Source organism: Pectinophora gossypiella, chromosome Z, assembly GCF_024362695.1.
Source record: "Pectinophora gossypiella chromosome Z, ilPecGoss1.1, whole genome shotgun sequence".
Lineage (NCBI taxonomy): Eukaryota > Metazoa > Arthropoda > Insecta > Lepidoptera > Gelechiidae > Pectinophora > Pectinophora gossypiella.
The window spans coordinates 21,416,088-21,440,991 of record NC_065433.1 but is presented as its reverse complement, the minus strand read 5'-3'; the positions used below and the strand labels follow the sequence as shown (position 1 = coordinate 21,440,991).

Below are 24,904 nucleotides of genomic sequence, written 5' to 3'. Positions count from 1 at the left end.
ACTAACCTGTGATCGTTGTTTGTAGGTAGGGTCGTATCAAAGACCAAGTATTAGAATAGCCGTCTCTTTCATTTTGTCTAAAAGAAAAATGTAAGTTAATGACTGCGTAGAAAAAAGCGATTAATTAGTCGAAAGAGACGCCCTCAGAACAAGTTATTGTTCTGAGGAGACGCCTAACTCGTGCGCACATACCCTAAGTGTATAATATTGTTTTATCAACCTACGTGAAAATTTAAATACATTAGTATATGAGATGAAAAAAAGGAAATTAAAATATTTTTAAAAAATAAAAATGCAACTACAGATTAATGCACGAAATACCAATATGAAAACCTGTGAAAACCGAATATTTGAAAAATAAGATGTCAATGTCAAAATGTCATGTATCTGACTGATTGAATGCAAGCAAGCAAGCAAGCCTACGGACACAGAGATCTCTAAGGCCATGGCTTATTAAGCCATGGAAAATATTTAGTTTTCGCCTTTTTGTCGTGTACCTTTACGGTTTTGAATAAATATGTGGAAATATGTGTCGCGGCGGATTAGAGACACGTTTGAGAGAAGCGTTAATCATTTTGACAAACGCAGTTCTGCAGGTGTCGTAAATACTTCTGGTAGTGTACCGGATGAGAAAAGCAAGCGATCTGCTCCACCGTGTCGCTGGTTTTGCTCGCGGAAGTGTTGGGGCTCATTCCAAGGAGATAATGACACTAACAGCAAGCGATGGAACTTCGAACAACTGAATCGCTCTTGGATTGGTGCCATAACATGGGTAGGACATAAGTTTATTTTTATCAACATTTCTGTAGCTCCTTGCGACATAACACCATTTTGATATATCTATTAACACATTTATTTTTTGTCACAATCAATGATAGGACATTTGGGTGGGTTTCCTTATAAAATATTAGGCTATTGGTTTTTGTTGATTTTGTTTCATAAGTTATTGCTATTTATTACTATACTCTTTTGAAATATTTCAGAGTGGTGCACTTGTAGTGGGCTGGTACACAAGCCAGCTGATCCATCTGAAACTTAAGTATCTCTCCAAACAACAAAAGAAGGACCATCTGTGTAACAATACTTTGCTATCATTACTTCATCCATACATCAACTGTGTGAATAAAAGTCCAGTATATTTGAATTCTGCTTCCCAAATTGAAAAGGTTGTACAAACCTTTACTCCTAAGGTGCATTTCATTTCTAATGAACAAAGTGAAGCAAGCAAGGAAAGTAGCAACAGCAGTGGTAACACTGCACCTCCTGAAGACAACTTGGGAGATGTGTTGAACTCCATTGAGAATAAGTTGGGTTTGGCAGCGATAGAAAATGGTCAGCACAAAGATGGACTCAATTTGTTGAGGTAAGATTGTCAAATAAGTAGATGAAAGAGAGAATGAAATCAGGCAAAACACCTGGTGAGCAAGTGTGGAAGTAAATTTATACTTGCAAGAGAACTATGCATTTTTCAGTACTATAAAATACCACATGCTAATTAGTTGTTAAAATATGAAAAATCTTTTCAAAATAGGTATTTAACACTTGGTCATGTATGTAAATGATTATTTTTCTGGGGTTAGGTTCTTTTACAAATTCCATGAATTACACATCTATTTTATATTTTTTGGTTCATGCCATGGCCACACTACACTGCACTGGCTCACTAACACTGCAATTTATCTTTTAGACAAAATGAAAACTGCCGTATGTTAATATTATAAATGGATTTTGAGTAATACTAATGAGACTATTGTTAATTACAGATCAGCAGCAAACCGTAATCATGCACCAGCCCTATATAATTTAGGGTTGTGTTATGAAATGGGATTAGGAGTATCCATCAATGAAAAAACTGTAAGTGTAAATAAACACAACATTACATAGACTTAGGATTCTATAAAATGCTGCATACATTATGCTTAAGTATACATAAGATTATGGTGCATTGGATACATAAGATTTTAATTCTATTGACTTCTAAAGACCTATTAATATGACCTTGTTTATAGAAGCCAATATGTACCTACATACTTATATTGAAACTATAATAATGGGCACCTTTTCCAGGCTATGGAGTTGTATCGTTCAGCTGCTGCTTTAGAACATCCAGGTGCATTATACAACTTGGGGGTGTACTATGGACAAGGACGTGGAGGCCTCACCCGCGATACCGATATGGCCACCAGATTGCTTCGCCTGGCGGCTGTGCAAGGCCAGAAAGATGCCATTGAAGCTTTGAAGTCACTCGACATAGATATGTCAGAACCTCCAAAGCAAGGTGAATACAACTGGGCGTATCATCGTTGTACACCGGAAGAAAACAGTATTGTACCAATGCATACTACACTTTTTGTTGAAAATGTTAATTATTTGCGATTTCCAAACCAAGCTACTGTTTACTAGATCAGAATGGTATTTTCTAATGTATAATATAGAATTTTAAAATTCTAAAATATAAATCTAATCAATTATATTTCAAAGTGTATTTTCTTCCAGTAGCAACGGAATTAGCCATGTTTCTTTTATGTTGTAGGGGTAAGATTGACAAAGACAAATTTTGAAATAAGATTTCATTATATTTGTGAATTAATTAATGTGATTTTGATTACATGCTTTATAGATATAAGGTACTATGTTTCCTGGTGTAATGGTAATAAAGAAATGAACAATTTCAGCTTCAATGTCAATATCTTTTAATCAAACTCACATCTTTTACATAGTCTAATACATATGAAAATGAAACTCCACAAGTATACTAACAAAATTAGTAAGAAACTAAATAAACAGACAAGTTTAGATAATAATAATAGAATTAATAAAACATCTAGTACATGCTACTATAAAGTCATGGATTAACACTATAAGATGGAGTATGTACTAAAAGGACAGGTAATACAATTAAAATACAATTTATCAGATGTTTATCTGTACCTTCTCGTCATTCTTGCTGATGTAAACATAATCATGTTTTGCATATATTTTTCAGGATCATGCCTGATCCCCTTTATATTGAAAGTACAGGTCCACCTGGAAGCGATGTGGCGGCGTGGGTTCATAAATCAAAATGCAGGTGCGAGCTAAGAAAGTCGTGCGCCTGCGCTTTCATTGTAGGGAAACGATACACGTTTGTGTACTGACACATAAACAAAATTAGGTCTTATATCCCTTTGTGCACTTAACATAATCATTCATACATAGCATTGCGTGCGGTATGAGTGATGTATGTTACGGGGTGTTGCAGATATAAATAAAACTTAAGATTCATAATAAAAATATAAAATTTGGGCATTTGTAGGTACGAAGTTTAAATTCTAATGTGATATCTCAATTCAGCACAGACCTATTTTGTAACTATGTACTTTTCGGTAGAGTTCTGTCAAATTGTGGCAAAAATAAAATTCGGTCAGAAATTCTTGCTACTCGCTCACCATTAGCGCGGTGCCAACAGTTTTGGATAATAACATATTTATTATAGATGATGATTATTTCGGACACAAAATTAATCCAGCAAATCCGAATAAATAAAAAGATTCGAGTCGATTAAATGTTTCTAAAAAGACCCTGTTAGCGAGTTTTTTTTATATTTAGAAAAAGGTCTATATAATGATTATATTGTATATTGTATTTCTTTAGTAAAGGCGATTATGATTCTATTAACGCTGAGTTGATGGTGGTGGATTGGCGAACTGAATTTTCAAGTCGTTCGTTTGAGCAATCGGTTAACTTTTTCTATAGCAAATTCGAATTGTTAAGGGACAAGTATGTGCCTCGTAAGGAGATGAAGGCGGACTTGTTTCCTAAGTGGTTTACTCCTCCTCTTAAGAAGGCTATCAAAGAAAAATTTAAATATCTTCGTAGATATAGAATTTACGGAAATAAGTCGGATCTTTTAACTTACACAGTCTTAAGGGAGAGAGTGAAAAGGTTGGAGCAAAAATGTTATGAGAAGTACATTAAATCAGTGGAACAGTCGATTGAGAATAATCCTAAACATTTTTGGTCGTTCTCCAAAACACGTACTACTTCCAACGCTATTCCTAGTAGCGTGAAGTATAATGATACTGTAGTTAACGGCGGCGTTGAAATTTGTAATGCGTTCTGTGATTATTTCAGTTCCTCGTTTTTGCCATTTAGTACTACCTCAGTGCAACACTCGGAAGATGACATGGATATAGGGGCGGATATTGCCACCGTGGAGATTGATCTCGATGTTTTGAAGAAATTGTTACTCGGATTAGATACTTCCAAGTCGGCAGGTCCTGATCATCTGCCAGCAATATTTTTGGTCAAATGTGCTCAGAGTTTAGCTGTCCCTATTGCATTATTATTTAGAAGGTCGCTTGACGAATGTTCCGTACCAGCAATTTGGAAATCGGCATATATTACTCCGGTTCTCAAAAAGGGTTCTAAAACTGATGTTTGTAATTACAGACCTATTTCAAAATTATGCATTCTGTCAAAAGTACTAGAAAAAATCGTCTATGGTCAAGTTTACGCCGTGTTGAAAAACGTATTTAATAGCGCCCAACATGGCTTTCTACAACGTAAATCTACTGTATCAAATCTGGTTCTTTTAAATGATTACGTCTCTGAAGCTATGAATAATGGTTGCCAAGTTGATGTAGTCTATACAGACTACAGCAAGGCTTTTGATAGAATAGATCATGACTTATTACTTTCAAAATTATGTAATTGCGGCATCAGGGGGGACTTACTCAGGTGGTTTTCTTCTTAAGTATATAAAGAATAGATCCCAGGCTGTTGTCATTAACAATTATATGTCGGGGTGGGTTGGTGTTCCCAGTGGGGTTCCCCAAGGATCGCTACTCGGTCCTCTACTCTTTAATATTTTTGTTAATGATATCAGCAATTGTTTCTCCGTTTCGAAATTATTGTGTTTTGCGGATGACATGAAGATTTTTAACAAAATCGCATCCCTGGATGACGCTCGGGCCCTTCAATCGGATCTTCTACGTTTGGATGAGTATTGTCGGGCAAATAAATTGGATCTAAATCCTTCTAAATGTTTTGTCGTCACTTTTTCTCGTAAATCCAATAACTTTTTAATGCTCTACTCTTTGGAGGGACACACCTTGGTGAGGAGATCTGATATGAGGGATTTGGGTGTTATCCATGACTCCAAACTCATGTTTGATTCGCACATCGACAATATAGTGAAGAGTGCCACTAAAGCTCTGGGTTTCATTATGCGTATTTCTCACTGTTTTACTCGCGCAAAAACATTTAAAAACTTTACTGTGCTTTTGTGCGGAGCAAGTTAGAGTACGCATCTCAAATATGGAATCCCAGATATCAGAAATATATTGAACGAATTGAATCGATACAAAAAAAGTTTATAAAGTTTTTATGCTTTAAATTGAAGAAACCATATTGTTCTTCATCTTATATTCGCATATGCAAGCAGCATCACCTCTTATCCCTTGAAGCGAGGCGTGAGATTGCGGATATATCGTACTTGCTGAGTATAACCAATGGGACTGTTGACTGTCCGGAACTGTTAGGTAAGCTTTTGTTTAACATTCCCACTAGATCACGAAGGGTTTATCCACCATTTTCACTACCATTAGCATCTAAAAACTATAGACAGGACAGTTTTCTATGGCGAGCAGGCAGAAACCTTAATAACATAATAAAAGATCTTGATATTGATATCTTCAACTGTAGTATACCATCAGTGAAGCGGAAATTGGCAAAAAGATATTAGTTGGTTAGGAGTATCATGCGTTGTAATTACGTGATCGCAGGCATTTTTCTGCTTGCAGATTTCTATCCCGGGCATTGTGGGCGACTAGTTGATTTTTTCGTGAAATGTGTTTGTTATGTTTGTATAGGCACCTAGTTTATTTTACTATCTATTGTTGCTGTATGACCAACATATACCGAAGTCTATCTGTGGAAACCTATAATTGGCTCTTTTGTGATTTATATTTATGTTTATACTATTTGATGTAGCTGTTGGTTTTCCTATAAATAAATAAAAAAATAAATAAATAGATTATATCCCTAAAAACATACAACATTTATAATCCCTAGTAGTGCGTAGAGGCAACCTTTTGTGGAATCTTAGACTAACCCCCGCGGACCCTTGACACTACCGGTGGTGCCATGGGCACGGAATAATACCCTTGACACTACCGGTGGTGCCATCGGGTAGCGTCAAGGGTCCGCGGGGGATAAACCAACACGCCTTTGGGCTAGAAGTACCTACCTAACCTACATCCATCACAATATGAACTTAAGACTCACGCTTTACTGAGTTTTCTATTAGACCAACGCGAACCAGGTCTGCCTCGTTAGTCGGCTATCCGTTCGTCGACAGTCTTTTTTGACGTGACTTACTATAGATTTGCCACAACTAGATACTACTTGGCCGGGCAAATGGGGAGCGTTTATGGCTCTCATCCGGTATTTTGGACAACAGACCTAAGGGTGCCAATTTGGAGCCAACCTCGGCTCTGGGCGTCGTCTGAGAGGATTGTGTCTAAGAATTAATCGATTCTAGTGGGCTGATAGCGATAAGCAGTATAATAAATTAGAAGGTGTCTGCAGGAATCGGGGCCAATATGTAGAAATTGTAATATATTATACAATTTCAATAAAAGGGAGCGGAGTTAGGTAAGTGCAGTGTGAACACCCCGTAAGCGAGACGGCTGCGCGGTACCTATTATATCGAGATTGTTAGGATAAGCGTGGCGTGTCGGCCGGTCCGTCAATGCATTGTATGAACGCACTACGCGTTACGGGTGCGCACATTCGTGTGGACAGCAAGACTCAGATGGCGTGTTGGTAGCACATTCGTTGGCACAGCTTTCGCGATAGCTACGCGTGTGCGTAGCGCGTGGCTCGAGTTTCCAAATGCTCATATTTGTCACATAGGTCTAGCAGCTAAAGTGTTACACGAGGAATATCGTCGACCACGCCAGCGGGGTCGGTATCCGGGTCCTGCGGTGTTTGTTGTCGTTGATTGGCCGCTTCTATGGCTAATCGTGTCGTCATGATCGCATGTCCTTCGGGCGCCGATACTTTTAAGCAGGGATTTATGGATATGAAATTTCGATTAAGGATTTAAGAATGATTATTATACCGGATAATAAATTATTTCGGATTATCCGTTAGTTTCGGATAATATCGGTTACGGATATTATTTTTTTAAGGAAGTAAAGGAAGGAATTTCAAAGGTACTTAATAAAGCAGTTTTGTTTATAACGACATGTTATGACGAAAAAAGAAGAAAAAACAAACAATGCACGGGGCTTGTGTGTCGGCACTGGTAGCGGCCAGCCGATCAAAACAGCTTGTCATAACGTGTCTCAATTATTATTCGCCTCTATCCGATATTATCCGAAACTTTTATTTCGGATTCGGTTACGGAGCCCTAACATCCCTGCTTTTAAGTACCGTCCCTAAGCGGGATGTATTCGGAAGCCGCAACCACCATTGGATTTGGGCGGTGCGGGGCAGAATTGAAGAAATGTTAACAAGCTAATTTTAGCCATTGGGTTTGGAGGCTAGGTCAATGCGCAGCTTTCATTGTGAAGGAACTACGGTTCATATGGTTTTTAGCATGAAACGATTTTGTAGGCTGTGGCTTAGAAAAGACACGCGTGAGCAAAAACGACAGATGCAAGTCGTGTATATTTTCTAGTTTAACTATATTCATTAAAAAGACTAAGTGCTACTAAGTGAGTAACTTTGTTTTGACTCGACTCTTATGCTATAGAGTTGAGACTCAATTAAACAAAATATTTGTACCTTATAATATGTGTAATTATTTAACTCTGGTGACGTTTTTTGAATCCCTCGCTACACTCAAATTCTACCTTAGGGTTGAACCACATCTGGCAGCATGAAATCGCATAATGCGGCATTTGTTCCGTCTGTGTTTGCGAGCTGCCGCACGCTAACACGTTTTTTTGGCATTAGGTTTGGTCACCGCCCCCTCATCAATTTCGCGGCGTGCGGTCGCATGGTCTCGCTCTAGCAAATGACGGTTCTGAGTGAACGAAAAGGTCAAAAGTCAAACTTAGTTCAACCCTTAGAATCCTTCGCCGTAAAAATATTATTTTGCAACCCTAGGCGATTTCGCACTAAATCCGATTGTTATCCGGTCTGAGTCCTAGAATTACGGATAGGTAATAGAAAATTAGAAATACCGGCTGACGCTCTACAGATGTAGTGTGCAAGCTACCATACAAATAATTCTAGGGCTACTTCAAATACCTCATTTGAAAAGAATCGGATCGGACAAGAATCAGAGTAGTGCGAAAACAACTTATGATACAATCTACTATGTTACTTGCCTTTTGGCATTTTTATTATTAGATTTAAAATTTCTACTGATGTCCAAAAAATGAAAAGTAAAAAGGTGCACGCTAATGGATTTTCATATACAGGGTGTTAGTGACATCGTAACGAATACTCAGGGGGATGATTCGGACCATGATTCTGAGTTAATATCAGGTGGAATTTTTCGTCGCAAAATTCATGATTTTTTTTTATTTTTTTTAAATTATTTTCAATTCTATACTTTTGCGATGGAAAATTCCACTTGATATTAACTCAGAATAATCAGCTGAATCATTCCCCTCAGTATTCGTTACGATGTCACTTACACCCCGCACAAGTACATACGGTAGCCATACAAGTAGGTATGGGTGTTAGTGACACCGTAACGAATACTGAGAGGAATGGTTCAGATCATGATTCTGAATTGATATCAAGTGGAATTTTCAGTCTGCATATTCATGAAAATTTTTGTGTTTTTTTTTAATTATTTTCAGTTCCATACTTTTGCGACGGAAAATTCCACTTGATATCATCTCAGAATCATGGCCTCAATCACCTCTCAAAGTTTTCGTTACGATGTCACTAACACCCTGTATTTCTTCTTACCACTTATTTGTATGACGGTAATGCCGTATTTTCTTGGAAGGAAGAAGACACTTTCCAAGTAGATGTAGTATTTTTTTCCCAGCCTATTGTGTTACACTTTGACTTTTGCCCAGTACTATAAAATAATAATAAAAAAAAGAAATCGACGCATTATATTCTATGAAACAATATTTATTACTTGATGCCCATGTTTAAAATGTCATTAACTTAGATGGAGAGATAAGAAATACGGATTATGTAATTCATACCTATTTAAAAAAACAACACAAATCAGTACCTACAGTACAATCACTAAAAAGTCCGATAAAACATCATTTCGTATCATTATCCATATTAAACATTTTGTGAACAAGGAATGATTATAGCTCTATTTAATTGAGAGTAAACATGCGAAAACAAAATTCAAAGCATATATTGGTCACTTACAAGAGGTAAGCTATAACAATGTAAGCTTTTAATACAGGGTGTTAGTGACACCGTAAAGAATACTGAAGGGGGGTGATTCAGGCCATGATTCTGAGTTCAAGTGGAATATTCCGTCGCAAAATTAATGTTTCTTTTTAATCACTTTCAGTTCCATACTTTTGCGTCGGAAAATTCTACTTTATATTAACTCAGAATCATGGTCTGAATCATCCCCCTCAGTATTTGTTACGGTGTCACCAACACCCTGTATTCTTAGCAATTTCTTTCTTTCTTCTAGGACTTAATTTATTGCAATATTTGAATTACGTCTTTTTGGTTAGACGCCCCCAAAATAGTACATTGTTCACCGAGGGAAGAAAGTGACCCATTACCAACGAGGGTGTTAGCCACGGGCAGTGCAGGGCAAGACACCCGAGTTGGGAATCGTTCTTTATCCCGAGTGATACATAGTGCTTTATACTACACCTACAAGGAAAATAGCTAACATTTTTGTATCCTGTATACTTTCATATCGTCAATTCATAACCACACGGGATGGTCATTTTTTAAATTAATGTTGTGCAATGCGTGCTTATGGTGCACTGTTTTAAATATTTTATTATTAATAGTTGTCATAATAGGTGGCACTGATATGTTGATACAAATAACTCGTGAATATAGGCGTCTGATATTTGTACTCAAGAATGCAAAAAAAAATCAAGTTGTTCCATCACTAATACACATTTTTCTGACGTGATTGTAGTTTTGCCCCATATGACATTTAACTACTTAGCCATAATACACTCCGCATTTCCTGTCCCTTTTAAAATAGGAAGAAGGCACTTTCCGAGTAGGTGTAGTATAAATAATATAATTTTGACTACATTTGTTATACTTGACTGCCTAACTTTTTTAGTAACTTAAAATTAAGGTCCAAAATCGTCAAGATTTGGCACGGTGTCTTGGAATAATTCTGTAAAAGAAAACAATAATGATTAGTTACGGTGAAAATTAGCTATCTATAGAAACATTTTAAATTAAATAAAATAAGAACACAACATAAGAATTCGAAACAAAGTAATGGACCACGATTTCTCGATTAGTATAGCTGTAACGATGTCCCCTGCCCGTGACGTTACAGTTGTAGCTACTCAGGGACAAGAGGCATCCAAACCCAAGGAGGCCCTTTGGCTAGCTTCAGGGTTTATTTATATATTTTGCAAGTCCTACCATCGCCTTATAGTGAAAACCTCGTAAGCGCCTTTATGATAAATCACATTCTGAAACCGACACGCTACTTTCATATCAGGTAACAACAGAGACCACAATTTTTTGCCTCGATTAAAAATAGCGTCTGTTGCGAGGTTTTTGTTAATAAAAATCACTACAGAATGTCATTTTTCAAAAAGAGCGTACGAGGTTTTCCCTATAAGGCGACAATATGAAAATTTTTATAGAGCATCAATTTAAATATAATAGAATCTTGATTACTAAACTATACACTGGTTGGTAGACCGTTCAGTTTGATAATTTTTTCTCAAACATCATAGTTTCGTGATTTAGTTAACTATTTCCCCATAGCAAAATTAAAAAACTTACTAGCACCGTCCGTATTTGGATGGGGCGAAGCAAATACAAGTCATCGCAATTTGCAGATGTTTGAAGAACTATAGTGAGTAGCGACAGGGTAGCAGGCCGTCGACCACAGGTAGCGCAACACAGGCAGGGCGTGAGTTGACGTGACCCCTCGGTAGAACTTATACATGCAGCATGGCACATTCCTAGCTTTTCCTTACTACCCATTGACTTCGTATATGATAATAGACAACCAATCTCCCGATATTGCTCTTTATAATAACAACCATAAGATCTTAATTTTAACGAACGAACTTACACTATCTACACAACTTAATGAATATACGTATTTAAAACACGGTTCGGACGTTTTTTTAAAACTCCTTAGTGATTGTGAGTATATTTGTTTATAGTATGTGATGTGCTGACCTCCACCGTGGTGCTGAAAGTCAGTATTTGCGGTAGTCCCTCGCGGGTGGGTAACGGTCAGGGTAGGTGGCGCCGGGCGGCGGCGGCTGGTAGGCGGGGGGGTAGCGCGTCTCGTACGCCGTGCTGCCGTACCGAGTCTCACTGTTCGACCACGCCTCACTGCTGCCTCCACCGCCTCCTGTCCAAAAACAGATTCGCGCTGACTTCTTTCGTCACTGACGAGGCCTTAATGTAAGCATAGGCTTGATTTTGATTTTTAATTTTGTTTTTACGTTACTAAGTTGCATAAGTGGCAGAATTATAAGCAGTTATACATAAGTGTTGAGATATTATCATCAAATTTGATGCAATGGAAGTCTGGCGATTGGGTTGGCTACTAGACTAAACACTTCCACAAACCCGCAATGGAGCAGCGAACAGCGAGATGGGGTATGATGGAGGGGAGGCTAATGTCCGGCAGTGGGACATATATGGTCGTAAGGCCCAAAGTCCTTTTAAAATCCAAGTCCCATTGTTTAACTATTGTGTCTGGAAATCCGGGCCTTACGAGGATATAGCTGCTGGCGTGTATACGGCTGTCTATTTATGACGTGTACGCAAATTGATACCTTTAGAAGCTGCAGTTGAATCTGGATACCGGCTTGACGCGTTCCAGCTGCGAGGCTCGGGCTTGCCGGGGGGTGACGGCCGGTACGAGCGGTTGTCGCGTGACTCGTACGAACGGCTATCAACAGACAAAGTACGAGCTTATAGTACTGTAAACACACTCCCAACTCTTGTACTATCTATATAAAATTGTTTATCTCCACCACTTTCTTCCCTCTGTCTGTTCACGGAGAAGTTCAAGCCATGTAAATATTTATGGTGTTCAACCTTCCGTAGCATTGTCAGTCACCTACCGTTAGATGAGTTCGGGGCCACACAAAAAACTAAGTATTAGCTTATAGAAAAATCTAATTTCATTATAAACATACTCGTATTTCAACATACCTTGGTTCCTTCGGCCTCGTTCCAGGAGGCAGTGGTTGTCTTGCATCATCATTGCAGTTGCCATTGCTTGGGTACTTGATGTTACCCGCTGCAAAAAAGTAATCGTCATGAAACTGTTATATGCGACGCACATTTGGATGGTTATTTTTATTTTATTTTTTATTGTAATTGATAGAAAAAGAAAATATTGGTTTTATTTCTTATTATTATTACTGGTGGTAGAGATATGCGTCGAATAGTGATTTAAGCGACTATTATCATATTTGACTATCACTGAACCGTATATTCGTCCGAACTATCCAGTTTCGTGCTGTTGCGTCTAAGTTTATGGTAAATCCTTAAGGGCAACATATACATCGATGCTAATTTTACTGAAACCTTTTAGGGACGTAACTAAAAATCCAGTTCTTCAAGTATCAAATCGACCGGATTACAATATTATAACAATCATAACATGGCTGGGTAATGGTCGGAAGACGGAAAAATAATGGTTTCAAATTGTTTTCTTACGTATTCCTGTCTTTGTTCAGATCAATGTGATTATTTAATGCATAATATTATAAAACACAATTAGTTTCATTTGCCTAGTGTTATTGTAAATATCAGCTGTTGCCGTAACATGAATATCGCGTCGCGCAATATATGAGCACGTATATATTGCGCGACGCGATATTCAACCGACAGAATTAGTTTTTATTTAGTGTTGATTCAATTAACGCATTGCACGCGGTCACCACATTTGTGGGACTGGTTATGATTAAGTCCGCAAAGAGCTTGTTGCACTTGGAAGACAGGTAGGCGCTGGGGAGCACAGTTTTCTAACAAACAACTGTCACTAAATGACATTTCCTAGGAAAGCCACGGAATTAGTTCCCATTTTGTCCACGTGCCAAAAGATGGTTGTTGCTCTATAGTTATTAGATATTTGTGTTGCGTACAGGAGACATGTCTTGGGTAGTCACGCTTGTAGTCTCGGTCGCGTTCGCGCTTGTCGGCGCCGCGGTCGTAGCTCGACGACATCTCGAACCGAGGCGGTGGTGGCGCCTCGAACTGTCCGCGACTCGACGACTGTGAATCAATTATTTTGTTATATAATTATAATTCATTATTTCAACTTCTTTCGCTTATACAATAAACATCCTAACTTAAGAATACATATTTAGAGGTTTTAGAGGTATAATTTTAAAACTTATACAATTAATAATATAACGGCACACAAGGCAGGCCTGGGTAAGCTATTTGATAGCCTATCTGCCACAGTATCTGTTAGTATACTAGTAAGTGTTAAATGAGTTGTGAATAGTATCACACACTTATTAGCAAATGGCGTAACGGCGAACTGATCTTAAACGCACTGGAGTGGTACAAAAGATTTCATCAGCACCATTTAATTGGCGAACTCAGCATGTTAGCGGACAGGGCCAGTCGTCGCGTTGTCAGCTACGTAAATATTTTGTTGAAGACATACCATGAATCGAACAAATCTATATCTGACCCCGTAGCATGCTGTACGCATATCGGGCGTGTTGCGACATATGAACCAACAATGCAAAGTCAAATTATCTAGCCGATAAATTAAGCAACCTATTGTGTCGTTATGCTATACAGCAGCTGGTTAGCTTAGGTTTTGTTTCAAAAACAATGCTGTGATACAGGGCAAGTATGTTTCACCTTAAATCATATAGTCAGATACCATCTGGTGGCATTAGGTACTAACTAGTATTACGGTATAAAATACACTTAATTGTAATCACATGTAACGAGGAGAAGAAAATTTACACATAAAAAATACATTGAAAACACTACACAAAAGCGAAACGTTTATCTGGGGGGTTATAAAGGCCACATCGAAGCAATTCATCTAAAAAGCAATATTGCTATTTGATATTTGTTTGCAATACGCACTTATTTTAATAAGCGAAAATGTCAAATAGTAATATTGCTTTCTTAGATGAATTGCATCAATGTGGCTTTTTTTCATCCCCCTGTTTACTGTAAGAGTTACAAACAGCAGCTGGCTGGCGGCAGTTATAAAATACCGAACCGAGTGGCTTACAATGCTCGACGCCAACACTGTTAATACATTCGCACTGGTTTTTAAGCTTCATTAAATATAGCTTGATTAGAATACAAACAGCCTAGAAATAGTATTAAACAGCCCAGTACGAAAGAAATATGTCTGTTGTCATCTCCTCCGTACTAGGCTGTATACTATATATCTGTTTTGTGATTCTAATCAAGCTACATTTGATGAGGTATAGCAAGAGGTTGGAGGTACCTTTGAGTGTGTGGTATTCAAAGTGGGCTTGTACTGGTAGTGATTAGCACTGACCATGGGCGGCGGCGGGGCGCGCTTGTGTCGCTCGCGTTCGTACGCGGGCTCCGGCGGCGGGCTACCGGCCGCCTTGCGGTACGTCGTGTTGTTTTCGTACCCACGCTTCCTGCGTTCCTCCTCTAACCTGTACATCAACATGGGGTTTAATTATGTACATTATAATATCGTGTGTCGGCGACCGGACATGAAATGTCTCATCATCTCCCTAGCATTATCCCGTTTTCTCAGGGTCCGCTTTCCTAACCTGTAGATTTGACAGGTCCGGTTTTTTAGAGGCGACTGCCTGTCTGACCTCCCAACCCGCGAAGGCAAAATCAGCCCCATACAGCTTAGGTAATATACCTGCGAAAATGCATTTCTCTGGAATGTTTAGGCCTGTGCTGGACTCGAACCTGCAACCTCAAAGTGATTGTTCTACCAACTGGGCTACTACAGCCGGCGGCGGTGAATGTCTACCTATCTATATAAATATTCAGCCCACATCTAACCAATGCCGAATCTATATTTCAGGAAATGAAGTATGCCTTCATTCTTTTATGCTACTCTTTCCAGTCCTGTGCAAGTTTCATCGACTGCTGTTCAGCATTGCTTAGTGTTATCCGGCTATGGCATACTCTGTTCCCGAAATATGGCTGCCTGTCAGCCAGCAATTTCAGATGCAGTTTCTATTTTTCAGCAGTAGTATTTGAAACTTGTGTCATCTTGGCACATAATGTGAAGAAGTGCAGTGGAGCTACCTTTCTCATTAGGAATGCAAAAGAGCTACAATGCTATAAGAAATCAATGACTAGCAAATACCTCAACTGCGCTCTTTTCAGCTCTAGTCGCTCCAACTCCAATTTTTCGCGTTCGAGTCTGTGTCTCTCTCGCTCCAATCGCAGTAATTCATTCTTCTCACGTTCAATTTTCTCTCTAGAAATTAAAAGTATTTTACGTTTTCTTCCAATAGCTTGTCAAGTATCAATTTATTATAGATTTATAGATATTCAATAGTGCTTATTTGGCTCTAAAAAGTGCAAGACAGAGGTAGAGCTAGTTTTAGAACTGTCTGCTAAAATCGGCATCTTTTAAAGTATGTGTGAATTAGTGACCTCTCGGCGCGTAGTTTCTCTCGTTCGAGCGCGAGGCGTTGTTTCTCCTGCCTCTGGCGACGCTCGCGCTCGCGAAGCGCGTCCTCCGCGGCTCTGCGCCGGCGCTCCTCCTCGCGGGCCGCACGGGACCGCTCTCTTTGCCGTGCTACATCTCGCTCTTTCTAAAATACAAAAGAAAGTAAACGCCTAACAATTACGTCTCAGAATCATAGATGACATTTTATATATTTTAATTAATCATGTGAAGATGAAATTTGGAAGTAATAGCAAATTGCTGATTGGTAAAGCGTGACTTATAAACCTGTGTCGATAGATAGTTTATAGTAACCCGGGTCAATCAGGACCCATTTGAATGATGATTGGGTCCAAATGACTCGATCATTTGAGTCACTAGAGACAAATATTGGATTTGATTGAGGAATGACTGTAGAAAATGTTAGCCTATCGGCCGCGGTTCACTTCTCACTCAATCGCGACCGAGAGATACGATACTCGCGCCCGCGCCCATGCGCCCATGATTATTTAACTTGTATGTGACCGAAATATGGAAGATTATTGTTAGTGCGTCGTTGCGTAATCGAATGTACGACTCGATCGATTTTATAACCAACCAATTAGTTGTATATTGCTTGCATCACCTGTGGGTCACAATGATCAAATGATCTTTTACAGAGCCGTGATTCGATTATTCGTTCTCGGAGTGAGATCGAATCAAATTGATTTGATCAATCGCGCCCGACATAGGTCTCACTTACCCAAATTTTAGAGAAAGACAATACTTCTTTAGGTGATCTTTTGGGTTCGCGACTTCTGGTACTACGCCGACCACGATCCTAAAAGTAACATGTATTTTTTTTAAATTTACCATTTCTTTTTTACGACAATTATTTAGGAAGCTTTCCATTTACCTTATTCTAAGAATTATTTACTTTCGAACAATCAGGTGATTCAGCCCGAAATATGCTAATATGATGACGGTCGTGTACACTCGTATGGCGTTTAATTACAAACCTTATCAGAGCGATGAGACTTTTCTCGTGAGCGCGACGTCGATCTGGTACTGTCGTCTTCATCATCCTTTGCTTTATCATTTTCTTCAGCCTGCTGTACCAAGGAAGAATAAATTAACGAATTTAAGCAAATCTCAGAGCAAAGCGTATTGGGTTTCCAAGATTGCTTATGCTGTACTGGGTGTACACGCTGCGGAATAGTCTAAATCATAATGTTTTCGAAATAAAATTATGGATCATGACGGAGGATGAATCCAGACCCCTTCCTCCAGACTTTCCAAGCCATAGGAAACTACGATTACGATTTAAATAAATCAGAAGAGTGTATAATAACATTATAGAAAAAAATATTAAGTAGAAGTTTTATCCCTAGGACGCACTGTTTTTGAGATAAGATCTAAGACCAGGTCGTCGCAATTCTTCGTCAATTTTAGGGTAAAAATACAAATTGTATTGGAGGTATCCTCCACTATACTAACTTCATTTTCCTTTCCTTCTTCTTTGCGCTCCTTGCTCGTGTGTCGCTCCGGACGTTGCGGTTGGCGTCGCGACGCTGATTCTGACTCCGACTTAGCTTTCTCCACGGAGATCATTCTTCCATGCAATTCTAAGACGTGCAAACATTCGACGTTAGAATTCGTTTTAAACTCAAAAGCTAATGACGGCACGGACAGCTAGACTGCAATGTATTAGGCGTCAAACTAATCAGGGGGGTTAAAATGGCCACATCGAAGCGCATATAAAAGTAAGTGCGCAATGCAAACAAATGTCAAATAGCAATATTGCTTTTTTTGATGAATTGCTTCGATGTGGCCATTTTAACCCCGCAACAGAACACGGCTTTTTAAATCAAGGCAATATGATGAAATATGACGTTTACGATGTGTTCCGGTCTTCTAGACTGAGAAATTATTTTATATTACATACATAAACAGCCTATACACGTCCCACTGCTGGGCACAGGTCTCCTCTCAATCAACCGGAGGAGGTATGGAGCATACTCCACCACGCTGCTCCAATGCGGGTTATTAATTATTTTATATTAATCAATGTTTATTTAGAGCATTCTATTCAGATGGGGATTGAGATAATTTGTTAAAGTTGAATTACTTACCAGTTCGATGCAGATTTTTGATACAGTTCTCGGCGTCTTGGGCACTCGCCATTGTCACGTATCCATAACAGCGGGATCCGGGTGTCCTTGCATTAGTAACAATTTTGGCGCCAATCACCTATTAGCAGACAAAAACATTTTTATAAGTAACAAAAGATCTATTAAATCATTTATTTACATCGTTAACTAACCATTTGTATGCCAATTTAATGTTTCCAGTTACCTTGCCGTGTTTGCTGCAAAGTTGCTTGAGGTCTTTAGCGCGGGTATCGCCTGACAATCCACTGACCCACAGATTTCGGGCGCCGCCCTCTTTACCATCATCCTTTTTATTATTCTTGTCCCCAGCTGATTTGTGTCTATCATCTGTTAATACAATGACGATAATTTTAAATAAAAGGCATGGGTAATTAATTTTGTTGGCATAGCAGGTTTAAATGGTTTTAAAGATAATTGTAAAAGTATTTCGCTTAGAAGATTACATTGTAGAGTAAATGAAATATTAAAGATCTTAAGAATAGAGAACAATTATGTTTTCAGGATATCACGGTAAACAATTGTTCAGATGGTCTAAAGTGTACGCTTTCGCATAGGCAGGTTTTGTTTCGTCAAAGGCAAAAGGGTTTGTGGCAAGGTAGATAATGTGTCTGAATTGTCTTTCTCATATCAGAGCAACTATTGATGAATAAGATATCAAGGCGACATTTAACGCGCATCTCTGATATGATACATCCGTGAGATAATAAAATCCTATATAAATTGTGGTATTATTAAGTAGAAGTATCAGGAAGATGTATTTCGTGTTATTTTGTATTACATTTTCAAAAAATGTATGAAAATGTGGCTTGATAAACCGATGCCGACAAAGTATGGATATAGATAACATATTATTATTAAAGTGCACATAATCGAATTTGATGAATGTTATCTTAAATAAACGTGTTTTTAATTATATATGATTGTTTCACTTTGGTTGGTTGACATTTTGAAAGGTTTAAAATAATTACAAATGGAGCATGATGTTTGTTCAGTATTGCTCATCTAGTACCTGAATGTTTCAAGTAGGTATATAATGTTGAAACTTATTGGGTTCCATTGTCATTCCATAATATACCTATCGATGATACCTGCCTACATCAACATTTAACAATGCAAGTACTGTAGACAACAATACTTTACACACACAATTTAAATTATATATTGGCCAACAACCAATACATGAATTGTTCACTGAATTAAGTTGACAACACACGTCAAACGGATTGCATATGAGCGAGATGACTATTTTATTCGCCGGGGTTATTCATTCATTTTAAAATTAACAGTTGTCAATCATCCGTCCCTTTCTTTTTCGGCGGATAAGAAAATGGCGGGTATAGCTTAAAATAAAATTAGGTGTCTGCAGGAATCGGGACCAATATGTTTTACCATTACTTTTAGCTACTTAGGATTTGAAAGAAACCTTATTTAATTATTGCTATAAAAACACGTCACATATTATAAACATTCGCAGCAAAGTCGTATCAATGTTAGGTTTTCGCTCTTTTTCTAGTTTAAGCAAGCAAAGCATCAATATACTAATGAGTTCATTACTTAAGTATCACATTTAGGAATAATTTATTATTTCATCATACTATACAGCCGCAAAGGCACCGTGCTTTAATTGGGTGAGCACAGTCACGATTAAGCAGAATATAGCTTACAGCCAGTTTTTGTACAGAGACCTAAGATGGATATGATGAACCGTATGTGACATTTGATTGATCTGATTACCTATAATGATTAAGTCGAATATTCGGTGTAAGTTTTAAAAACTCAACCAACATTTATATCAACTATGACACCATATAATGCCACAGAATATTCAACCTATAATAATGATACTGGACTGCACACAATCTCTGTTGGGTTACAACATGGCTGGGATGAGAAACGGGTAAACACTACTTCTATCTATTTATTAATTTCCTATTCTCCTTCATAATCAGCAGGAAAGATTCAAATGTGTATTATATTAGTTGGTGGTGAGGATGATTCTTCTCTTGGCCAATTTATATGACATATGAATAAATTATATGTTATTCTAATGTGTAAGCTATATTGCTGCCAAATTTTATTAAAATCTGTCCAGTACTTTTTGCGTAAATGAGGCACACACATTCGCATTTATAATATTGTGTAGGATTTCTCTAGGTATGTATCATAAATTTCTTGTCCAAAATACCTACATAACAGCTTTGAGGCTATGCACAGCAATTTTAAATTATCGTTACCATTAATTAGAATTAGTTGGATAAAATTGGAAATATGTAGTCATATGTATAGTTATGTAATTAAAAAAAATGATATATAAATACCTTTTGGATCTTTTTCTGCATTGTCCCCATCAGTGCTGAAAAAAATAAAAATTATGAGAAGTGTGTAAGTAACTATTAACACATTTTAATAATTTTAACATGTTTTAAATTTTAACACAGGACTCGTAACATAGACACGTAGTTTGAAAACTTCCGCGACTTTAACAGTTCTCAATTTTTGTAGTTTAGTGACACACAATCAGCTACAAAGTTTTGCACCAGTAGTACTCCACTGCACGAGGATACGCCAAGCCGACTCGTCGCGCAAGCCGCTGCCGCTGCCGAGAACGTCGCGTCGCCTGCAACGCTGGCTCCTGCCGCAGCTGCGGGTGGGTCCTCCGTCTCGCCCCATCGATACTCTTGTAAACTGCTTGTCGCCACTATCAAAGTCGCCGCATTTGCGCGTCGCACGATGAGAAGCGATGACTTAACTGCAGTCTTCATACACTATACCGCAATCTTCATTCACGTTCATTTTGGTGCAAAACTTTGTAGTGATAATATAACGGATAATAGATGATGAAATAATCGAAGTTATAGTTGCGCACGACGTCGCGACGGCCATTCGGCGTTCACCAACCTAGTGGCGGGAGCTTCGGCGTTTACTTGATCGTCAACAGGCTCGGCGTCTGTCGCAGCTGCACTGTTGTCGGGTTGCGAGTCGTCGTCCGCTGTCTCCGCTGCGTCGTCATTGCCGGCGTCATCTACGTCAGTACCAGTTATCAGTTGAGTCAAAGTAGGTCGCTCGCTGGGAGCGGCCTACTCTGTCTCTCCTCCATCTTGATAGAGCTCTGCATGTTGGTCTTGAAATATCTTCAATGATTCACACTTGTTTGAAGAATAACAAAACATTTCTTGACCTGAAAACTTGATTCGATATTAGCACCACTGTCTCTACAATGGAGAATTATGGCCCAAAGCCACTATATTCACAATACTTATCAATATATTGCTGAAGAACACCAGGGAAACGTTGACAGTTGTCAGCATACAAAGTGAAGCACCTCGAATCTAATTTCAGGAAGGCATCCACAGCCTTCACTCCGCCGAGACCTATGCATCTGATAAACATAGGGACCACCTTGGTAGGGATTTGAGGTCTGGTCAGTAATCCATCCCAGTCCTAGTTGACTGAAAATTTTCAGGCTTGCCATCTTCTTTAGTAAGCAAGATGTGTATTTAATCATGTGTGGTAGTTTGCAGGTTCGAATATGATGCCTTTTGGTTTGCTTAAATATAATCACTTTTCTTCATGTAGACATGTATCCACTTGTTATCAGCAGCAACACTTCACATTGTGTGGAGTTAGTTCATATTTACTTGGTTAATCATTATAATAGTTTAAGCATCTCCACACTTAATGACACCTGCTTTTATTTAAAGTACATTTCTGTAAGGAACTTATGTACAAAAGAGTATTCATGTAACTACATTTCTTCCATAGAACTTACCTTTTTTATTAAGTTTTGAAGTGCTGTCAGTCTGAAACAGACAAAATTATGCATCCATGTAATTTCTTAACTATTTGGCAAGTATCCAGCACTCAAGTTCAACGCAGGCTAGTCAACACTATACTATCTCAAATTTTCAGTGTGTTTAAAATTGTTAGTATTTTGGTGACTATTAAAAGAATAGACTGGTGTATGTAACAACATATATATTTAATGACTTTTGACTAGGTTTGACTAGAACTTACATTTCACATGTGTGTTGTGTACACATTTGACATAACTTTACAAGATTTTAATCAATTTCCATCATATAACCATTGGAAATTTTAGTGTTTACTGATGGTAATGTAATAGAAACACTGAAGACATAAAAACATACCTCCTCATTGAGTAATTCATCATCTCCAATGTCTAAATTGATGCTGTCATCAGCATCCGTATTGTTTTCATTTTTATGGTCATCCTCTTTATCTAAGCACGGCTTTTTGGGCTCTGTTGCTTCCGTGGAATCATCATCCTGTATGTCCCGTTTTCTGTTGATCTTGTCGTTAGCATCGACATCCATGGAGTCTTCGCCGCCGGCGGCCGCATCCTCGGACTCCACATTTTGTAAGGCGTCGTTTCCGCTCTCCACGTCTTCTTCTTCACCGGCGTCATCCTGCACGATCATGTCCTCCATTGCTGGCGTTTCTTCAGTTTCTGGTTCGACTGCACTCTCCGAACGCCGGGTTCTTTTGGTTGGCGTGCTTTTAGGTTCCGAACCAGTCAAATCAAATCTAAATGTGGTAGGGTCATGTCCCTCTTCCTCCAGGTACTAGAACAAAATAATGATAAATGTTTATTGGTCACACATTATTATACACATTTACTATTATGAACCCCTTACTACTAGCTCATATTTAGTTCCCGAGATATTTTCTTTTAAAAAACTTTGCAGTCTCATACTTTCATAGAAAAACAAAATAAAACACCATCTATTCACATTGACACATATTCTATTAAATCTGGGTGTTCAACTTGTGTCTCGTGATTTTGAAACAGAGCGTGTACCTAGTGCTTTTCAAAACAAATCTGAAAATATTTAAAGTTGGCAAATATAATAAATGGAAAAAATACAAAGTGCTTGTGAAGGGCATCAAGATTCCAGGAAAGTCATAGTTTTACACTAAAACAGAAATAATTTATATAAAATGATTATACCATGAGCCATGATGAGCCACAAGTAATCAGATATTCAAACGACATTAACATTTCTATTATAATTTTAATCTTTCCCTCCTTACTTCACAAACACACAGGTAAAACCATGAGACACCACTAGTAAATGATCAATGCAATACTGCTTAATTGGATAATGGTCCTTATGAAACATAGGTAGGTATTAAAAATGTACTAAATGGCTTTTTGCAAATATCTCAAATAATATTATAATGAAAAATCATGAACTTCGTATGTTTTAATTTTAGAGGTGCCCCAATAATTACTAATTTACATAGGTAATCGAGATATGCACTATTTACTAATACTTATAATTGGTTACGAAATTAGTAACTTTTGTTATTTCATAATCAAATGTTATCATTAATTTGTGTTACTATTACTAATTTACGTCCATGTCCACCGGCACTAAATTAATCGCTCCAGCAAGCGCGGCGCACTGTTTACTTACGTTTAATATTAATACCTAATTGCTGTAATCGAGATATCTCGAGACATCTTCATACCCGAATGATATCTCAAATAGCTCACCCCTAATATAATTCTTTTCATCGCAGAAAAACATGCAGTAAGGGGTTATAAAGCGGGAAAAGGCTGTCAATATTTTTAAACTCTTTTTAACGTCGAAAATACGTCTGTCGAAGTAATCCCTACTGCTGTAAAGTTTCTTATAAATCGTAATCATCTGAAATAGTATATCACACAAATTACCTTTGATAAGCGTTGTATGAGCACACCGCGAACTCCACTTTTATCGAGGTTACGTTTTTCAAGTTCCGCACGTAAGTCAATCACTCTGAGATCAGTGAGTAAACGCTTTCGGTCCGACATCGCCGGATGTTATTTTAGGAATGCTTCTAATAATATTTCAGAACACGTAATATTTCAACGAAAATAATTTCACGACAAACAACTGCGGACACGCAAGAAGCCAACGAATGAAGTACATCAAAATGGCGGCCAAATGGCGGCTTAGTCTGAGCCAGTGTTGCGCGATTACTTATCGATACTATCGTATTGTAAACACAATCAATTCAAATGCTGTGGAACTGGAAATTATAGAGTTTATTAAGTAAAAGTTTAAAAAAAATCCATAATGGAGTCTTTTTTGTTTTTAAACTGTATGTCGGTCGATACTGTTAGAGGTTATATACTACTGGCTTGATGACAAGGATTTCTATAATCTATCACATTGACTGTATCAAATGTCTATTGCATCTCTGCTATTTGGTTTTTATTTTTAAGTTATGGGATTTTATTATAAAAAAATTATATTGTAAATATCGACTATTCTATCGATAGTCGATAATCCAACTGTATGTAGACTTGGTATTCTATACTCTATGCTCCGTTGACTACATAATCTCTCACGAAGATATTCGAGTGCAGCTATGGTCTTTGGCGACAGGCGTTAGAAAAAAAGGCTTAAGTTATCTTTGGACAGGTTTTATGGCGGGAACGGAAACGGGACGGTTGGTTTCTTCATTGAATTATATAAATAATCAAAACGAAGTGGTGTTTTGTGGTTAGAGATCGCATTAAGTTAGTCAGAAAACATTCGCGATATACCGGAATATCCAATAAACAAAGTGTACCTATCTATTTTCGCTTCATGCCAACAAGCTGCTTCATAACTCAAAAGTTTATGTTATGTGGACCTTTGAGTTAATTCGTTTGAAGTTTAGAGTAGGAGTCTGCGCCGAGGGTGGGGGCTTAGGTTTCATCATTTATCGTCATCACCTTTCAACATTTCATTAAAACAAAACAAAAAAATATATCTTTGGACAGGCTTTATTGCTTTTTGGCGGGAATGTGAAAGACATGGTTGCTTTCTCTATTGAATAATCTAAATAATTCATATACGAAGTGGTTAATGATCGCATTAAGTTAGTCAGAAAACATTTGCGATATCGGAATATTCAATAAACAAAATGTAACCTATCTATACCTAGTAGCTTGGTGCTAAGAAGCCGCTTCATAACTCAAAAAAAAGCTTTATGCGGACTTTTGAGCTAA

General features: G+C 38.0%; 2 protein-coding genes across 5 annotated transcripts; one reads left to right on the top strand and one right to left on the bottom strand.

The window, feature by feature from the left end:
• The first annotated feature begins 380 nt into the window (after nt 1-380).
• LOC126380649 (uncharacterized) lies at nt 381-2,681 on the top strand. Its single transcript, XM_050030211.1, has 4 exons — nt 381-772; nt 984-1,363; nt 1,764-1,854; nt 2,068-2,681. The coding sequence occupies exons 1-4, from the start codon at nt 518-520 to the stop codon at nt 2,401-2,403; spliced, it is 1,062 nt and encodes a 353-aa protein (XP_049886168.1). The 5' UTR covers nt 381-517; the 3' UTR covers nt 2,404-2,681.
• A 6,382-nt stretch (nt 2,682-9,063) lies between these two features.
• Nucleotides 9,064-23,872, bottom strand: LOC126380623 (SAFB-like transcription modulator). Of its 4 annotated transcripts, none has more exons than XM_050030157.1 (18): nt 23,600-23,872; nt 22,050-22,484; nt 21,671-21,701; nt 20,800-20,923; nt 20,220-20,254; nt 18,086-18,228; nt 17,863-17,980; nt 17,228-17,355; nt 16,750-16,842; nt 16,494-16,571; nt 15,739-15,899; nt 15,446-15,559; nt 14,591-14,771; nt 13,251-13,380; nt 12,313-12,400; nt 11,931-12,046; nt 11,323-11,497; nt 9,064-10,291 (listed from the first exon to the last, which is right to left on the bottom strand). In XM_050030157.1, the coding sequence occupies exons 1-17, from the start codon at nt 23,717-23,719 to the stop codon at nt 11,343-11,345; spliced, it is 2,250 nt and encodes a 749-aa protein (XP_049886114.1). In that variant the 5' UTR covers nt 23,720-23,872; the 3' UTR covers nt 9,064-10,291; nt 11,323-11,342. The 4 variants fall into 4 exon arrangements, with proteins under 4 accessions (XP_049886114.1, XP_049886113.1, XP_049886115.1 ...); XM_050030156.1 differs by having other exon boundaries at nt 11,323-11,500; nt 23,600-23,871; XM_050030158.1 differs by having other exon boundaries at nt 11,323-11,500; nt 14,645-14,771; nt 23,600-23,871.
• Between the last annotated feature and the right edge of the window lie 1,032 nt (nt 23,873-24,904).